The sequence below is a fragment of the Haliotis asinina genome, chromosome 15 (genome assembly GCF_037392515.1).
Source record: "Haliotis asinina isolate JCU_RB_2024 chromosome 15, JCU_Hal_asi_v2, whole genome shotgun sequence".
In the NCBI taxonomy this organism is placed as follows: domain Eukaryota; kingdom Metazoa; phylum Mollusca; class Gastropoda; order Lepetellida; family Haliotidae; genus Haliotis; species Haliotis asinina.
Window position 1 is genome coordinate 6,755,125 of NC_090294.1, and position 21,131 is coordinate 6,776,255.

General features: G+C 38.5%; 2 protein-coding genes across 2 annotated transcripts; both read left to right on the forward strand.

Moving 5' to 3' along the window:
* Positions 1–1,910: 1,910 nt before the first annotated feature.
* On the forward strand, positions 1,911–15,664 carry LOC137266326 (uncharacterized). The gene is made up of 4 exons (XM_067801813.1): positions 1,911–1,957; positions 8,065–8,159; positions 14,844–14,967; positions 15,221–15,664. The coding sequence occupies exons 2-4, from the start codon at positions 8,072–8,074 to the stop codon at positions 15,639–15,641; spliced, it is 633 nt and encodes a 210-aa protein (XP_067657914.1). The 5' UTR covers positions 1,911–1,957; positions 8,065–8,071; the 3' UTR covers positions 15,642–15,664.
* A 2,266-nt stretch (positions 15,665–17,930) lies between these two features.
* On the forward strand, positions 17,931–20,125 carry LOC137266449 (uncharacterized). Its single transcript, XM_067801949.1, has 2 exons — positions 17,931–18,281; positions 18,787–20,125. The coding sequence occupies exons 1-2, from the start codon at positions 17,988–17,990 to the stop codon at positions 20,032–20,034; spliced, it is 1,542 nt and encodes a 513-aa protein (XP_067658050.1). The 5' UTR covers positions 17,931–17,987; the 3' UTR covers positions 20,035–20,125.
* The last annotated feature ends 1,006 nt before the right edge of the window (positions 20,126–21,131 follow it).

The window sequence follows — 21,131 nt, forward strand, 5'->3', positions numbered from 1 at the left end:
GGGAGATGCTATGACCCAAATCTCTCATTACACGTTACAGGTGGGTGATTCCCCGTCCTACAGCACAGAGAAATGATAGTAGCCTTCATAGTCTACTTTAGCGTGTATTTCATTATCTGATATTTGTGAAAATGTGTCATTTTCAGACATTGTACTAACGTTTAGGATAATGGGAGAATAATTGAAAATACTTGTTTTATGTATTGTGTGGACTTCCAGGACATATACATTATTGTCAACGTATTTTGTAGTTGCACATTCAGGTTTATGTAGATTACATTTGTACTTTGTTTCTTACACTCCTAACTACCTTCGATGATATCATCCAAACCTCCAACCAGTACATCTTATGAATAAAGGACTCCCTATCCACAATATGGGATGTCCTGTCCTGTCGTGGGCATTGCAAGAGGGCAGGGCCTAATGTGACGGTAGAACGGCAGTTCCAGTGCTCGAGTACAATGACATATACTAACTGAAACCCGATAAACTGAAAGCATATTGTGTGATACCTGATGATAATTAACGAACAAAAGACTTAATTAGAATAAGGGATACATTCAAGCCATATGATTCCAAAATGCTGAGCTGAGTTCGAGTCGAGGTCTTAAAAATGGCTCTAACCTTATAACATAGCATATGTTACAGGTGACTATTTTCTAAAGATCATTGTGTATTCTTAGCTTGCAATGTAACAAGCTGATGCCATATTGATCAAGCAATCGGTTTATGAAATGTCGTGCAGAAGAGGAATGTATATTCACAGTGCAATATAATAAGGGTCACATGCAACCAAAAAATCAAACATAATCAAAACACAGTTATCACTTATTCATGATATACAAAATGCATTGGTGATTAAACAAAATTATAAGTGTATAATCGCAAATCAAAAGGTCAGTATTTTGTATTTTGTATTTGGGTTTACCACCTCCCTCGAAACGTTAATTTGTTTTACTTTTTTGGGAGGAGGGGGGTGGGGTTGTTTTGCTTGGTAACGAGTAAATTATTTACTTGTTTGTGTAGACAACCAAGTTAAATCTACTGCTCACGTCCGCATACTGTTTTAACCTATTCACTGTACATGCATTATGAGCTCAGCGCAGCATAGCTGTTGAAACCACGTTTTCCCTCAGCGCCAGGGCAAAAATAGTGAATCGTTTAAAATCTGATTTGGCGGGCTTTTTTCGTCACGTTTATTTCAACTTAACAAGCTGAATTGAATTAGCTGAAATGTAGTTGCATGTTCAGGTTTATGTAGATAAATTTGTACTTTGTTTCTTACCCTTCTAACTACCTTCGATGCTACAATCCAAGCCTCCAACTAGTACATCTGATGTCTTGTTGTGTTCAGTTATGTTCCGTGTTAATCTCAAGTATCCTTTCAATGAATTGTGTTAACCACACACCCCTAACTTTACATTTCTTTGATTACACAATTCCATTTCGAAAGAGACCAAATGTACTGGCAGTATACACAATGGTGGTACGAGATCACTTTTGACCAGAGCCTCTGTAACGTTTCATTAAGTAGATAAAGCTTTACAGGGGCTTTTGTCAAAAGGATCTCCCACCATCTTTGTATATCTACTCCTTTGACATACTACTTGTAACATATGTTATATTAAGGATTACACTGTCTTAGTAAAGTGCAAATTCTAGTACATTTCTTGCTTTCCATCAGTTTCCTTGTTTCGATTGTTGTCACCATGGAAATGAGGTAGTCAAGTGATTAAACATCTCTCGCTCGTCAGTTGGTCGGTGAGTTAACCGAATCACTCCATTCCAACAGCGGAACAGCCTGTGGACTTTCATGCCTGACAGGACATATGACGCCATAACCTCCTCTGTAACAATGAATGATATATGTGTCGCCTTCAAGCTGTTACTAAAATCAGTAGTTACCACCAGACATCGTATAACACGACCTCCCATATCTCCTAAAGCGAAAGGCTGGGTATGTATTTCTTTCCTTGCATCCAGAAGTGACATACTTTTTTGGTTAACTTTCATGAAGATAATGAACACTTTTTTGTTTGGTGTCTGCCTAATTAAGTTCCCTCATTATATACGTCTAGTCGCTGTCACATATAGCTACTGACATCAGTAGAACGGTTTGAGATGAATAGTTTTGTAAATATTTGTACGTAAAGATGTATATGTAGTTGTGCGAGGACTTGTAAAGTATGGGGTTATAGATATTAACTACATAAGCATACAAATATGTTCATGTTAAGCAGACAGCGATGAAAAGGTAAGTCAACAAATATATGGTAGTATGTTTAATACAAAACACGTCACATTTCAATTCTGGACTCACAAACGTCCAGAAACTTTTTGTATAGCGGTCACTTTGACAAAATTAAAAATGCAGTTCTTAGGAATATATGCTATGGACGAAAAAAGGATTTTTAAAAATTTCAATCTCAAAATTAAACTAGCTCGCTCATAGCAGAGAATATATGTTTTCACTGATAATACATATTTTTGAATGAAAAATATGGCTATGAGTAGCATGACACATATTTCAACTCACTTTGACTTAATTCAGCTAACTGGGAGCGATATTAAAATATCTCACCCATGGGCGAAAAACATTTTGCCCCATGGGCGAAATTATTTACTTTCATTCAAACTACATTCTTTTCAATGTTTTTGAGGTTATAATTGAATGAAGGTATGTTAATAGGTATCATGACACAGATTTTGACTCATTTTGACTGAATTCAGATAATATAGAGCGATTTAAAGAAATCTCAACCATAGGCGAACCACATTTTGGCCCAGTGGCCAGAATATTTACTTTTACTCAAAATGCATCTTTTTCCCCCACATTTTGGAGGTAGTATTAAATGAATGGAGGTATGTTTCTAAAATATCATGTCAAATTTCAACTCATTTTGACTTACTATAGGTAATTCAGGTAATAGCAGTTTTTAAAAATCTCGCCCATGGGCGAAAACGTCGCTCTCACAAATAAAAATACCACCTCGGCAATAGTTTAGCCATATTTTATGTGACCCAAATAAACAATGATAATGAACAGATGTATGCTATAGAGCCTGGCGTCAATGGACAGTAAAATACTGAGAATATCGATCACATTTAATGTTTATTTAATAACAGTAATCGTACAATACACAAGATAAAAACAGGCCACAGGTCGCCAGCAAGTAATGAAAGATCGCCATAGGGACTTACAGTACATTTGCTACCTTCAAGAACCCGAGATGGGCTTACATGGCCCCTTCATCCGTTGGCGATTGTGCACAAATTTAGCCATCACTGACAAACATAAATATCCTTCAAGTATATACCTGGTATATCTATATTTACTTCAAATGTTTTGAGACTTACGTACCGTCTCACGAAGACAATTATTCTAGAGTCTGTTCGCTCTCCAAACTATACCCTTTGAGAAGCAGACGGCTTTTAGAGACTTTTAAGCGCATGGTATTAATTAACCACAATTTAAAAAAAAAACAATAAAAAAACAAAACGGTGTTCCGTTTATGATTGACCGGAAGTCTTTCATAAGCAGTAGTAAAATGAGTATTAAAAATGAGTTTATTCGTTCTCACCAAAGACATGCCGAATTGTTGTCTTGCCGTCAGTTGCTCCTTGGGGGCGGGTGATGGTGTCACTAGGCACAAATTTCCAATTTGTTGTTTGCGTGTGCGAAGCGAACGTTGTTGAAGCCTGTGGTGTGTACTAAATTGGATGGTTCGCCCCCTATCACGTTTCCAGGATGGAAAATGGAGTTCAAGTTTCATCGAGTTTATAAAAATCAAGATTTCTTACTACATGGCCAAAAGGATTTTGCATGACACAACTTGTAACATAACGTCTTCTAACGACTTCTTCCACGGAACCATTAATGCATGCAATATTATGCTGACCTCCCCCTCTCTTCCAAGAGTGAAATGTTTTATGTTGTAAGCAGTGGCATGCAAAATCCTAATGTCAATCAATAAAATACATATTTTACTACCAGTAGAAAGTAATTTGGCTTTTGTAAGTCGGTGAAAAGAAACTTAAACAGCATTCATCATCAGACAGGGGGCCGCCATTTTGGAAAATCGTGAAGTCACGGACTAAAGTCCATTTGAATTAATGAGATTATGGTTTGTTCTCATCAAGTAAGAAAATCAAAACTACTTTCTACTAGTAGTTAAATATGTATTTGAATCATGTCCAAAGGGCGTTTGCATGACACAACTTTGAACATAACATAAGCGAGGTCGGGGTCGAAGTGAAAATACTGCGCGATAAATTTCGTCACTTGCTAAATTTCCTTGGTTTGTAAACGTTCACTCACCAGTATGTAGACACTTGTCAATATAAGTCTTTATATTTGGTCTCATAATCCTAATTACTTTATAATCATACTTGTATGCATTTTGAAACTTAATAAAAAGAAGCGATCTGCGAATGTATAACAGGAATGTAATATCTAGACATTTTATAATTCTGCACAGACCATGATATCTATACCTAATATTACGTCACGGAGGCGTGTCGCTCTGATTGGCTGAAATTTCGTTTGCGGCTGAGAATTGTGCACTGTTGTCAAAAAGGTCGATTTAAGGTAATCAAAGGTCGAAATGAGCAGTTTTAATGACGTGGTTTCATTTATAACGATGTCAGTGGGTGATTTATGCATTTGCACCCCCCTAGAGTATATGTGATCTTTAAGACTGAACGATTATATAAATTATTCTAAACCAATATTTGTGCACAATTGATGAAACGTAACTGCAAGCTCAAGGTTCATAAGAACGTACAAGGCCATCGTCGATAATGTCCAGGGTATACGTTACGATAAATCTCGAAACTTAACCCTGCACCAGGGATAATCTACTCTATATAGTCTGCCTGCCCTGGATGCATCTACGGCCCCATAATTTGAGAGTACCAATCACAACTCACTTTCTCCAGGGAGCTTATGTTGTAGAGTATCCCTGTTTTCACTAAGTATATAGACTTGTTACGTTTTGTAAGTACATGGTTGCTGTACTTGCGCTCGATCCAGTCAGCAAATACTGACATGGTGAACCACTGTGTGGCTGGAGACTGTCGTTCGTCAAAGTAACAAGCAGGGTTTGAGACTGGCAATATGACTTTGACAAGGTGAATTCGTATTTTTGATAATTTGTTACTTTACGTATCAGACTCTGAAAAGTTGTGCTTTGCGGTGCATGTGGCCTTTAAATTATCTAACCAATTATACTTGGCAACGAAAATGATGCAGAGGTACTCTGAAAGTGGTAGGAGTTCTTGCATATAAGTTTCAGACCTGTCAATTTGTCTGTATGATTTCCCCCAAAATCTGAGTCGCGCTGCGAACATATCTTTGTTGCCACTGGCAAGCTTGGTTGTAACGGCGGTTTAGCTGATTGACTACTGTCAGAATGCGGAGCCAGCAAAGGGAATTAAAAAAAATTACGATTCGTAGATGCATCTAGGGTATATTGGAGATTTTTCGTAACGTATACCCTGGACATTACTGAATATTGCTCACGGCACATCTATCCTTCCTCGTGAAAGAATGTTCATTTTTTATTGGTTCACGTGCTTGAACAAATTACTATATGTGTCCGATGCACGTTCGTACACTGCCCAAACGGAGTATAACTCTTTGCAAGGGAGAATAAAACAGTGATTTTTACCCCGATCCGTGGAACAACATGCATGCGGGGCATAAAGTGAGTAACCTCAAACAGAATTCCAATTGGTCAGCCCGACAACTAATAAAACATCAATTCCTAAGAATGTGAGATATTTGGCTGCACGTTGTGCGTCTTTTTCATCAAAATACTCCCACAAACACCTGTGACACTTGTTCGCTCAGTGGGATTGTATATATGGAAAGCAAAATACAACAGAGAGCGGCAGCCAATGCACAAATGAGCGAGACTTCTTTAAATTGCTCTATATTACCTGAATTCAGACAAAAAGAGATGAAATTAATGTCATGATACTTATTACCATGTTTTCATTCATTGATAACCTCCAAAACATCGGAAATCATGTACAAGAATATTCTCGCCCATGTGCACGCTAATGGGCAAGCAAGTTTATATTTTGAGTTCTCAAAACAAAAATCATTTTTTCCGTCCTTAGTATATATTCATAACAACAGCTTGTTTAATTTTGTCACATTTGGTACCTATTTGAAGTACTCGATTATAAGTCGACAAAGTAATTGCCTACTTGATTATATCTACCGGTGGATGGAAGTGGAAACCTTCGTTTTACATCTATGTTCACTGTTTTACGTTTTAGAAACAACCATTTCCATGTAATGAATCCGATTAAAGTCAATGACTGCAATAATCACAACTACAATGAACCTGGATAGGATAAGAATAGTATCAACAAACTACACTGGGTTAGCAGAACAAAATAAAAGAAAAGCGATTATGAGAACATGGAAAAGAAAGATATACTTAATCATCTGCCTCCAAGATATATACATTTTAGAAAAAACACAGGTATTATGAAAAATAAGTGGGGGTTAAATTGCATTATTGCCCATTTAATAAAATTTCAAGGGGTTTAGCAATGTTATTTAATAACAACACTGAAACCAAAATACCTAAATCCCCAATTGATGAAAACGGCAGTTTCATAATAACTGATATTACAATGGGTGGACTGAATATTACCCTAACTAACCTGCATGGCCCAAGCAAGGATGAACCTTTAGTTTTATACTAAATTATTCGATGACATTGTAGAATTCGGAAATGAGTCCATTATTATCTGTTGTTACGAGAGAGTACTTTCTGTAATTTGTATTGTTTTTGATAAGTGATAGTTATTATTGGGCCACACTGTTTAGAGGTTTGAGGGATTATTATGGGTCACATTTCGTATCATCGGTAATAGTGTTTTAGTGGCATGCCTTCACTGGAATGCTTGGAATATCAGGACTTACAATAAACACAAACAAGACAAAGCCATCGGGATTTGTTCAATGACGGGTAGTAATATAACTTTAGCCAATTATTTTTAGCTTGATTGGCACAGTTCTGGTTTTGACATCTGAGTTGAATTTAATCAAAACTACTTTGTACTAGTACACCTTTTCTCTACTCTAGTACACCTTTTCTCTGCGCTCCGTAACCCACCAAAACATTCATCGAAGAACTCAATAAAATAATCTACAAATTTATATGGAATGATATAAATGATAAGGCCCAATATCACTAAAACATACGAGGAGACTAGAACAATAAAACACTAAACATATACATCCTCTATCGAACTGTCACGATATCCTACGTGTTTATATACATGTACATGTATGTCTATATACTTTAAAGATGTGATATATATTATTGCCTTGCTATGTGTAATGTATCTGAGAAATGAAATGGAATTTATGTAAATCCCTTGTCAGAGAGAGGCAGCAGTGCGACACTGTGACGTGTTACAAACAATCGTTACAAGCCGATATTTTTGTCAGCGTATTGCAGTCATGCACTAATGTGAAGCCAATATTACAGTTTTCATTGATTTTATATTGATTTGAGCACATCAATATTTACAACATATGTTTGGCTCTTAAACACAATAACGTTTCACGCCCGTGTGTTCAAATATCTAGTAACGTTAGACTATTTATAAGATATAAGATATAAGATATAAGATATAAGATATAAGCCATCTGGATTTGTTCAATGACAGGGAGTAATATAACTTTAGCCAATTATTTTTATCTTGATTCGCACAGTTCTGGTTTTGACATTTATTTATTTATTTATTTATTTATTTATTTATTTATTTATTTATTTATTTATTTATTTATTTATTTATTTATTTATTTATTTATTTATTTATTTATTTATTTATTTATTTATTTAGATGGTGCGATGTACCTAAGTCTTTCTGTTATTTTGTAACAGCTACTTAACACCTCAGGTAAATGAACACTGGTAGTCCACTAACCTATTAACATTGACATAACATTATGTACATTATGAAAATGCCTTGCTCTAGTCTCAGACACACCTCCTTTAACCTCTTGTTAACCATAACCCATGAACAGTTGTGTTTCAGTGAGAAGATGTGGATCCTAATGGTGTTTATTGGCTGCATGGTTTCCCAAACATCCGGGAGATGCTATGACCCAAATCTCTCATTATACGTTACAGGTGGGTGATTCCCCGTCCTTCAGCACAGAGAAATGATAGTAGCCTTCATAGTCTACTTTAGCGTGTATTTCATTATCTGATATTTGTGAAAATGTGTCATTTTCAGACATTGTACAAACGTTTAGGATAATGGGAGAATAATTGAAAATACTTGTTTTATGTATTGTGTGGACTTCCAGGACATATACATTATTGTCAACGTATTTTGTAGTTGCACATTCAGGTTTATGTAGATTACATTTGTACTTTGTTTCTTACCTTTCTAACTATCTTCGATGATATCATCCAAACCTCCAACTAGTACATCTTATGAATAAAGGACTCCCTATCCACAATATGGGATGACCTCTCCCGTTACGTCCTGTCGTGGGCATTGCAAGAGGGCAGGGCCTAATGTGACGGTAGAACGGCAGTTCCAGTGCTCAAGTACAGTGACATATACTAACCGAAACCCCATAAACTGAAAGCATATTGTGTGATACCTGATGATAATTAACGAACAAAAGACTTAATTAGAATAAGGGATACATTCAAGCCATATGATTCCAAAATGCTGAGCTGAGTTCGAGTCAAGGTCTTAAAAATGGCTCTAACCTTATAACATAGCATATGTTACAGGTGACTATTTTCTAAAGATCATTGTGTATTCTTAGCTTGCAATGTAACAAGCTGATGCCATATTGATCAAGCAATCGGTTTATGAAATGTCGTGCAGAAGAGGAATGTATTCACAGTGTAATATAATAAGGGTCACATGCAACCAAAAAATCAAACATAATCAAAACACAGTTATCACTTATTCATGATATACAAAATGCATTGGTGATTAAGATAAAAATAAACAAAATTATAAGTGTATAATCGCAAATCAAAAGGGCAATATTTTGTATTTTGTATTTGGGTTTACCACCTCCCTCGAAACGTAGCAGCTGCGACAGACTAATAGGTGTCAGACATTGGGTTTCCTCTGAGCTTTCTTCTTTTTGGACTTTTTTTTAGGGGGATGGGGGGGGGGGGTGTTCTTGGTAACGAGTAAATTATTTACTTGTTTGTGTAGACAACCAAGTTAAATCTACTGCTCACGTCCGTATACTGTTTCAACATATTCGCATTACAATCCTACATGCATTATGAGCTCAGCGAGGCATAGCTGTTGAAACCACGTTTTCCCTCAGCGCCGGGGCAAAATTAGTGAATCGTTTAAAATCTGATTTGGGGTTTTTTTTCGTCACGTTTACTTCAACTTAATAAGCTGAATTGGCATTTTTAATGATTTGTTTCGGTACGTGCATACCGAAAGGTATCAGAATCTGTGTTTTACGTTGTTGTTGTTGTTGTTGTGTCTTAAGAATACACCAGAAAAGTCGAGCTTTGTGGGATAGTCATATTCTCTTTTGATCATACTGCCAAACCCAAACAAAAGCAACATTTGTGAAACAAACAACATAAAATCAGTAATCATTAACCATCGAGATTTTTGTGTATTTATCATATCGGATATTTATCTGTTGTACTCGTCTTTATCTGCGTTTGTTTAGGTAAATATTTCAACGTATGCGTCTATGTGCCCGTGCCTTTGCAGTAGCGGGTAGAGGGATAATGTTGGTGGAGGGATGCACACAACAGAACGCTACCTGTGGTTACAGTTTACAGCCATTTATTCCAATTAAAATAAGCGGTTGAAGTCACCCTGAAAACATACATACATGTAACTACATATTTGAGCATAGTAAACATAACATGGCATACATATAGAAGTATTACACTTCGCGGAATACGGCTAGCCCTGATAATGCACTAGCATAAATACACTGCAAAATATAAATAGCAGCATGATATCTATTCATACATATATAAATCATTTAGGATATTCAATAAATATATCACACATATACCTGAGGAAAATGCATAAAGTTTATTACTTATAAGGTCGTATAAGGTACACGTACCACTGTGTGGCAATGAGTGAATACAACCTCTCATGCAGTCGAGTTGTCGCAGATCATTCTAAGAAAATTGAAACACAACGTTGATAATACTAATAATGGTATATAAGATACGTTATGATAAAATCAACAAATGTCACATCTACCCTCACCACTTCATGTAACATTCACACCAGATGTTAATTTGTCTAGTTAGTTTTAGACTGGTAGAGACCAACTGCATATGCCATATTTAATGTAAATAGGTAACTGATATTCAAAGACGTAATTTAGATAAATTTCACTTAAATTACACATTCAACTGACTGTACTGATAGTTGGAGAACAATAGATACATTTAGTTATACACAGATGCATTAATATAACACTTCTGTAAGGAGTACACTATATACAATACCATAAATACATACACAATATATGTACTAACCTGATAAATAAACTCCTCATTAAATCAAAGCATTCAATATATTGATCTGATCCTCCTCTTTAAATGATCTTTGTTGACTGCCAACAAGCTGTGTGTGACACAAACATTTAAAACTAAGCAGTCAATAGGTGGCAAGCTGACCACAGAAACTGTGAAAGAAGGACAAAAGAAGCATGTTCAGATTGTAAGCGAAGGGTCAGAAGCTGGCCTGACCCAGTAGAGTCGCTATTGTTAATTTGGGTGATTGTGGGTGCAGGGATACATTTAACTCAGTGGGTTTGTTATATTTTATTTGTACATCTCAAAGCTGACACCTATACACTATATATTAACTATATACAAGTACTTAAAATTGAAACGTATAAACTATGAAACTAATAATGATTAAAAACATGACTTGGCCACACCTTCACATGTGTGCACAATTTGTCTTTTGTGCAAATTGAAATATATATTTAAAATAACTTTTGGACACCTATGAACAAAAATGACTGAAGTGTGTATCTTGTTCATCTCAATCCTTATATTACAACATGAGAGGTAATTGTAAATATTGATGACAAATGTAGTGGAATGTGGCCATCGTTCCTATCTATTCTAAACGTATGAAATAATTCATTTGTAAGTATGTTTCACCGTACAGGTAAAAATAAGGTTTAAGTCACAAAGGACATGGTTTAGATTTATATTAGATTTTATAATTTCTTAAATACTCGGTCAAATGTAAATAGACTGTTAGCACATTGACATAAATTAGCATTTATTTCATATCCGACAATCGCTCGCCAGTTTATCTGAGTAAATTTAGTTTTACGCCGCGTTCAGCAACATTCCAGCAATGTTACAGCGGGAACACCAGGCATGGGTTTCGTGCTTTGTGCAAGGGGAACTGAACCTGAGACTCCAGCGTCACAGGCGAACGCCTTAACCAGTACCTCCATTATTGTACTGCAAGCGCGTCAGTGACGTAAGGAGGTAATGGTTAACATATGGAGAGGTGGAACTACTGTCCCACTGACAATGAAAGTTTCCCGTATAGACTGACAATGAGACGTTCAGTGTTGAATTAATATCAGCTTTTAGATTAAGATACGCCGTTATTTGACGATAATACAAGAACAAACCTTTATGACATAATTACAAACTTACAAGGAAAACCACTATGATCTCAACTCACTTATGATCATGGGAAATGTTTTATCGCATGCTGATGTGTACATTACATCTAGTACCACAGGTTTACTGCAATCTGACATATTATCATGACATGGTTTATGTGTGATATACAGTAACGATTTTATTACGATACACCCTAAAAGGTATTCAAGCACCTCGTGTGCGCTGTGCACTGTCTGTTCAGCATGAAACTAAGGTTCAGCAAGGGTTACCCAGTAATTGTATGATTTCAACTAATAGCACTGGTTCCTGAACAAAGAAAAGCTCTAACCCTACGCCAGTTTTCGTTACTAATATGTGTACCTCGAACAATGCCAAACGTCCATATCAAACAAACCAAGGCAGGACAACCACATTATCACTTGGCATTGTACCACCCAGTGTTCGAAATAACTGCCTGACCGTAGCAAAATTCTAGTTGGCTTTTGCTCGGTCGGGCCTGTCAAAAGTTACAGAAACTGTTCCGTCTGATTGGTGATAATTTAGGAGTTGATCATGTTTCCTGTATGCTGACTTGCTAATTTTTGCGACAGCATCGTCCTCAAAAACATAAACCAATATTCAAATGCACGTTGTTACAAATAACTATCTAAATCGAAAGTAGTAATGTCATTGGTCAGTTCTCAGGCCCCACTAACTAATTGAAGGAATTACATCAAATTTGAAGGAATTGCATCTCAAATGTAAACAAACGCAGCCCACTCGCGAAACAATTGCAGCGATATCGGTAGTTTAGTGGTAATAACAGAAACACATCGGCCCTATCGGAAGCAATGTCGGTAATACTGGAAACACGCTCGGCCATCTTCGGAGATTTATCGGTCACGAGCGGAAACTCAAGCAGCAAAACATGGTGTCGTTGGAAGAAGCACCCGTCTCGGTGAGTTTTGGTTTTAGTTCCTACTATTACATTTTTATACTTATCCATCTTTGACCACCCGTGTTGAATGCGTTTAGGTATGAGGTGTTGTCGGGGCAATAGCTTATGTTTTTAGGAAAAGATAGTCACTGCAGAAGAGTGTCACAAGTCATGCCCCTGGAGGTTGTTTACATCTGAACATCGAAGTCGTGCCGATGATTACGTACGTGCGCTAGATATAACATCATTTTTATTTTTATTTTTTTTGTAAAATGTGTTTAAATTTGTCAATTGTACTTCATAGAAAGAAAAATTATGGCTCATAAACTTCTTCATGGCGCACACTCATGATGTTCGTAATCATCGGCACGACTTCTGTTTCCAGTATTACCGACATTGCTTCCGATATAGGGCCGATGTGTTTCTGTTATTACCACTAAACTACCGATATCGCTGCAATTGTTTCGCGAGTGGGCTGCGTTTGTTTACATTTGAGATGCAATTCCTTCAAATTTGCTGTAATTCCTGCAATGACATGGGGGTGGGGGGGTGGGGGGGTGGGGGGGCTGGTTCTGAAGAGCCAGAGTATGACCCCAGCGATTTACCGCTGTATGAAAGCTAAACCCAGGCGGCTTAGCGGGGTTCTCCAGCACCAGGAACCCCAGGAAGCCAGAGATGGTGAGCGGGGCCCACTTGCACAAAGCAGTCCTAGCCCTATGACAGTCTTAAGTCTATGTTGAAGAATGGGAGTTACAATCAATGTAGTGCTACGATCGTTATGCGCAAGTCATCCCAGATGGATTTACATGCATCTGAGACAGAGGGTGATGAAGATGGTGAGTCCCAACCAGCTAAAGATTCTGACTGTGACAGCTTCTATGATAGTGATGGCAACATCTCAGATGTAGACAAGGATAATGTGGGGGATTCTTCCAGTGATGACGACTGAAGCGCTTAAGATAATTTAATATGAAGATAATGTGAGAATACATGGGTATTCTTAGATTGTGTCCCATCAATATCTGAGGTTCAGAGTTAATAGTCTGAACAACTAATTTGTGAAATGAATACTCTAAGTGTTCTCATGTGCGCTGTTTTATTGTCTGTAAATTATCATGAATTATTCGGGCCAATAATGTGTCTGAAGGGCTATTGCCAGATGTTGTTCTCAGTCAGTGCACATATTGCAAACAATAATTCTAATAGAAATAAAAAGCATCGATGAGAAAATGTAACCAGCTTTCGGATTGCTGTGAAGGGTAAATAAACGTGACGACAGTGTCCTCGAAATGTTGACAGTCGCTAATGGCGTCAGATGTTCTCAGTAAGTTTTGAATGGATACAACCAAGCTGATTTTTTCCTTAGCAGAATTCATATCAGCAAGGGTGTAGGGCGCATCAACAACGACTACTGAACGTGGAGACATGTAGACCAAGGAAGCATCGGGGATTCCAGTGATGGACACGAAATAGTGATGTTTGTTGTTTGTTAGAGGTTCATATTAACTTTCACTGACTAGTTTCATTTTCAAATTGTTATGTGCACGTATGCATATGTCCATGTAAACTCAATGAAGTGGAGGTACCTGTGCATTGTTTCGATGCACTAATACATTTCCAGACCCCTACATAGATCCCTACTTGTTTTGCATACTCAAACAATAGTTTTGGAACGAAACACACCTCAGATAACTTTTAGTTACTTGTGCACAGACACGCATGGAGAAACTGTGCGTAAGTACCTGTTTGTAGCGCAACTTTCGGGATGTTGAGAATGTTTTTACAGATGTATTATTATTGACTACCAGCAGGAATCATGTCTTCAAGACCTCTAAGGAACTGAATAATGCAAGCATACAAAACATCTGTAATGTTGCCAACTGTAACACTCAAACATCCAATTTTTTCAGCAGACTGGGTCATGGGTCACCTCCCACAGGACATAAGACTCCAGCAAAATGAAATTATGCAATGGAAATTACCATTTACAAAGCATTTGGCCAAAAACTGTAAACATGTAACCAATTTTTGTAATTAATTTTGTGCAACACGCTGTAGTAGTGTGAGGGTTTGGCAAGACAAGTCGATTGTGTATATCGTATACACTGTGAAAAAAAGAGGGCGAAGGAGAGATTAGTAACTATAGCAAGGGGTTATCTCAAAAAATCTTTTATCACTAAATTCACAAACTATGTAAATATTAGCTTTCTATCGTTAGTCCTGCTTTTGAATGATGAGAATGCCCCCTCGTGTTATTAATTGTATTTGGTTAATAGGTGATGGCTATATCCGGGCTCGTTTAAGTGCGGCAACATTGAACACCGTGGCACCAAGTAGATACATTGGAACAAAATGTGGACTCCGATGTGGCTGTTTCGCCATGGTGTATCTATGCTGCAGGTATGGTGATTTGCATCAATAATATTTCTTGTAGGCGTCTTTAATGTAATGTTCAAAACATGCAGCATATTTGTCCAATCAGAAAAAGGAACCGTAAATATATTTACACCCATCTTAAAACACGGTTCTGTTTTGATATGTGACTAGCTTTCCCTGGAACTATTTATACCTAGCCCATGCATATCAAATAATATTAATCATAGACCATTCATTTACCCGCGTGACACACGTTTCATGTGTCTAAACGTTGCAGTGACACTGAGTGTATCACCATGGACCACGCCTGCCATTCACGTTACCTACACCAACGACAAATGTCTCAACCCTCGTTCCCGCAACAGACGGATCAGTTACAGTTCAAGTCCGACCTCAGAAGTATTCATACTCAGCGTCTTGACAAGGAAGTGAATGTTGTAAACGGGAAAGGTCATGATGTTCCCGCTCTGATCGCCTATGCTCCTCCACAGCCGCATCAAGGTCAATCTCCAGTATATACTGACAGTACCATTCCCACGAATGTCATGTCAGGCAAAGTCATCGACCATGAAGAATTCACAAGCACTGTTGGAAAGACAAAAGTTTCAACACTTGTGACTCGTAGTGGCCAACTGGGGAAGAGAAGACGGCTTAAGGTCATTGACGTTCTGAAATTGATGTTGAATAAACACGCATAAATTCGAAAAACTCTTTTGACAGCCACACGAGTGAGTTTAGTTTTACTCCACATTCAGCTATATTCCTGTTATATGGCGGCGGTCTGTAAATACTCCAGTCTGGACAATGCAGTGATCAACAGCATGAGCATCGATCTGCACAAATGAGAACCAGTGACATGTATCAAACAAGTCAATAAGCCTGACCATCCGATCCCGTTAGTCTTCTCTTACGACAAGCATAGTTTCCTTTTATGGCAAGCATGATTCATTATTTCACAACTGGAGGAAACATAGTCGTAGTTACATTTCACATACGACACATTGTACAGTATATGGGTGAGGAATATGAAAAAATCGTATTACAAATATATATATTGTATTTTTCACGGACCTGATATCAATGCACTTCATTCCATTTAGTTTTCATTTTTCAGTTATCATTTAGTGTTAACATCTGAAGACGTTGAACGCTATATTCCCAGGTCTGACTTATTAAAGACACTGTTTCACACTAAACTTCTCTAAAGTACATTCTGGAGGTCTCCCAACAATACTAACTATCGACCCCCAAGGGAACCTAACATATAATTCATTCCCCAAAGAATTAAGATTAAAAAATAGACTACAGTATTACCGGTCAAACGTTATTTCAAAGGACCCCAGTATAATTATGTCCTTGGAGTCCTCTTTACGAATATTATTTAACTCCTTTGGAGACAGAACTCAGTCCAAGATAAAAAGATACGGGCTACTTGTGATATCAGCCAGTTCGGAAAACACAGACAACACCAGTTTTCGATACACGGAGCAATTGTTTACATTTCATACATGGCAAGTGTATGTTTGTTTGGAAGCTGTTCGCTTCGAAGCTGCAATTACCGATTTCAGGCAAGTCGCAAGAGATGATAAGTCAGTTATTGTATCAATAGCAAGCTAAAGTGAGTGCATGTGTCCCAACATACAAAATATAGGCCAAATAATTGTCAAAAATGTGTGCAATTGTGTCTTTAATGATACGTCTTGATAGCGATGAAATGGGGAACGTTTCTCATCCCGTCAAAAATCCAAGCAAAACTATTCATTTGTTCAGTTGTGAAAACAAGCATACTGATGTATGATACGCATTTAAATGTGGGAGGGAGAGAGAGAAAGAGAGAGAGAAAGAGAGAGAGAGGGGTGTTTATAATCGAGTCTGGCCGCAATTGGGGACCGATGACGTGTGAACCAATACAGCGACCACGAGCGAGTCTGACGCTTCTTACCACAGGCATCAGTTACTAAAGATGAATTCACTTCACGGTGTTTTGTGTCCTGTTTTATTACATGTGGGATTGATTGGTGAATGCTTTCTGCACTAATTGTTGACAAGTAGTTACTATACATGAGGGCGTGGACGGTTTGTATTATTAAATAGCATAATATCTTGATTGTTGGGTATTTCTTCTTTTTGTTTATAATGTGACATCTTTAGTGTGTACATCGTGGCGTTTATTTGGAGACTGAATGTTATTCAGATGCATTTTGTGTGGTTTTGTAATTGGAAACATGCTAGTTTTAGCTGGCCATGCGCGTAGGAGGCCATGTTTGTTGGTGTAAGCCCGATAGGTTGCAAAGATTTATACTTAGATAGTATTAATGTATTGCCAAACTTCCATATGATCTTTAGCAAAAGACATGTGTAGGCCCGTGGTTTAAAAAGATGCGCGCAACTTGTGATATCAGCCAGTTCGGCAAACACAGACAACATCAGTTTTCGATACACGGAGCAATTGTTTACATTCCATACATGGCAGGTGTTCTCTGTTTGGAAGCTGTTCGATTCGAAGCTGCAATTACCGATTTCAGGCAAGGCGTCCAACTTTGGATCAAGAGGTCCTTGCTTTGAATCCAAGCACGGGACAGGGAAACGTTATGACCGCCACAACACCGCTTGTTGTAACTTCGCCAAAGACATATTGTGCCAGTTCTCAATCGGAAATACTTCGTTGTTTCATGTCTAAACAGGGCGTCGGCAGGCTGCGTTATGACTAGGGGGGCTCCATACACCATTTTCCACTTCCAGCAGACTACTAGGTGGCCAACACATGTCGAGTTGAAGAGGACATAATATTACGTTGCACATGTTCATCATTGTATTTGATGAAACTTCAAAACTTTCAGTGTGTATTTAACGAAGTGGCGTTGTTCTTTGTGTCGCACTGATCAGGAGATGGTCCATGCTCCAGATAACCCAGCGTAAATCGTCTATAGTGTATTAGGTCGAATATCCTTATCATGTTTCTAATCATACCTTCAGACTTGACACGTGACCTGATACAAGATAGTGGTACAAGTCGCACCATTTCATGTTTCCCTTCGACAAACATGGAGACCTTAATACATATTGCCTTTCTTCTATCGGCTGTCTGTTTAACAAGTTCTCGGAATGTATCTCTGAGTATTGCCTTCACCTCCGTTACCACTGACAACCTGACGAACTCCATCAGATTCTACACCGAGATTCTGGGCGGGATGCTGGATCCAGAGTTTATGTTCAGCTACTCCGGGAACCAGCATTACAACATGATGTTCCAGAAGGAGATCCTCCAGGCCCGGGAGAGCATGGTGGCCCCGGCGGTCCTCGGGGTCCCGGACATCAGCGATAATGGCACATACGAGGTCAGTCAGGAGCAAACACAATGACATTATCAAAAGCAGCCATATTTTCGCTTAATAACTACAAAACACAAGATTTAATCACAGTGTCCAAAGGAACCTAAAATATCGAAACGAAACGTATTGGGCAAGAACTCTGATATTGAGACTTGATATCAGATAAATATTCAGTACATAAGAAATACATGGGTCTTAGATGAGTGTGTCTTAACAGTAGCATATTTGTTACAGAAAATTTACATTGTAGTCTCGATAATGCATGTACGTAATGTAATGGTTACTTGTACATCATACCGATACATGAAATTCTAATCTTTAAATATACTAACATGTACTAGCTGAACCTCAGACGCGCCACACACCAGTTGTCAAATATGTCAAACATTCGTATTCATGCCATCCGCCTTCTTCAAGCTGACACGAGATGGCATAAGTGAAATCTGCCCCAAACCACTTGAAACTAAATTCACTACACCCACATACACTGTTTGTTTAATTCCGAATTCAGGTTGTCGGGGCCTTCATCTTCTTTGATAACGGAATATTACAACTTCTGCAGTTTGTGGAGAAAGAATGTCCAGAGAAGGGCTATGTTATCACCGACCGACGTACTAGTCCCGCTGTTGTCCCCAATGGACACATAGATTTCTGGGTGAAACCAACGCTGGACCTCAACGTGTACGTACACGCATTGGAGACACGATCCCGTCAGCTTGGGCTCAATAAGGTAGAGGCAAACAGACCCGTCACCGTACACAGTGAGGCTGAAAGAGAACGGGTCGCAATCAAAAACTACACAATGCCTCTTAATGCCACAAGTCAGACAATGCAGTGGGCATATTTTAAAGGTCCTTCGGGTGAACAACTGGAATTAAACAGGATGGCTGGGGATGTCCTATTAGACGTTGGTAAGGAGTATTGCAAGAGAAAGGCCGTCAGTACAGCGTTCCTGGACAAATCGCATCCTGACAATATGTGGAAGCGCCGTGCTGGGGTCACTGGACAAAACTATGGCATCTTCCAGCATGGCACGAGGACTAGAAGTCTGTTCGGTTCCGTTGATTTCTATACCGAAATACTAGGGGGGAGTCTGGGGGATAATGGTGATGCTGGTTTCTTCGGCGATGGCGACCAGAATATGTTGTTCCAGAAGGAGATGCTACAAGCAGAGAAATGGCACGTGGACTATGAGAGTCTGGGCATTGCTAACATCTCATTGTCAGGGAACATGAGCCTCGCTCTGAGATTTACTTATTTTGACAACTATGTTGTTGAGACGCTGCAGTATGACAAGGGGAGGAACTACAGTTTCCCACTGTTTAATCCTACTTTCAACCTCAGCACACCGGCTTTGATCAACAACATGCGACTTACATTTCTTTTACCAGAAACAGTGGATATGAATTCCTATTTAAGGGATATGGAACAGAGGTCAGCTGTCGAAGGATTTCCCCAGGTGAAAGGAAACAGAGCCATAGATGTGAACTCTTTCGGGCAGCAGGTTCCCCTGGAAGACTACAGCGTGGCCTTCACTGAAGGACCTCTCCAGGGACTCCGGTACTCCTATCTGAAGGGTCCTTCTGGAGAACAGGTGTCATTTGTGCAGTTTACTGGTCCGTCTTCTGAGAGGCTGAAGAACGCCCTCTTGCGGTATAATGCTGTCAGTACAGCTTTCCCGGAAACCAATCCCTGGAACAGAGAGGGGTATGATGAATACTGTTCACAGTTTCCTCCCGCGAGACACCAACACTTTTAATTCATTGTAGAGTAACTTATACCACTGCGTTAATGTTGTTCAGTAAAAACAATGAATCAAATCTGATGATGAATACATGTACTTTCCCATCCCTTGGCGTTTGTTAGCGAAAGAGGGTAGCCCAGCTGTTAAAGCGTTCGATCGTCACGCCGAAGGTTCGAATTCCATTCCCCACATGGTTAGAACGTGTGAAGCCCATTTCTGGTGCTCCCTTGCCGCGATATTGCTGGAATATTTTTAAAAGCTGCACAACTCACTCACTCAACACTACATGTATGTCAGGTGTAGTATAATATACATATATAGTATATGTATATAATTATATAAATTTACAGATATATAAGGTTTAGGCACATTGATCTAACTTTCAAAAAGCAGGGCACAGATTATAAGATATCATTTACTTACAATTATCATAATACGAAATACTTACTTTCGATATGCTATAAAACACAACAGCTTGATACCAATGCTTCACGCTAATTCAAACTGAACATAACTCTGCTGATATGACATCGGTTAGATGCCAGCTGATCTCAGGAAATGGAGACCTTTGTGTATTATCTTGTTTCCTGTAATTCACATGTTGCATTTAATCACTCCAGACAGTCGGTTTACCGAATATTGATGGGCATGTGTGTGTGTAAATATCACGTTATGCAGTTAATGCGGCGCTATTAATGACATAAATATCGTACGGTTTCCAAGTTCTTCCCATTTGACAACACATATGGGTCATTCCTGATAAAGCTATCTTACAATTCGACTGACGTCGACAAAAGATGTAGCCTGGCTAGTAGTCTGTCAACGTTTTCGACTACACGCACAACACCACCACCAACATCTGGTTGTAGATACCAGCATTGCACTGTTTAAGAAATACAGTTCGTTCCACGTTAGCTAGTGACCGAACGCTATAATGCCACATGCTAACGAAAGAGAATAACCCTAATGTCACAAATTTGTTTCCTCCACTGTGAAGAGTACATGGGCGTGACAGTAACATATGCAATATAATAATTGCATATGGTTTCTCACGCACAAATTGTTGGGCATATGCACAGTGTGTACGAGATCCGAATGTTCGTGGAAGTTCA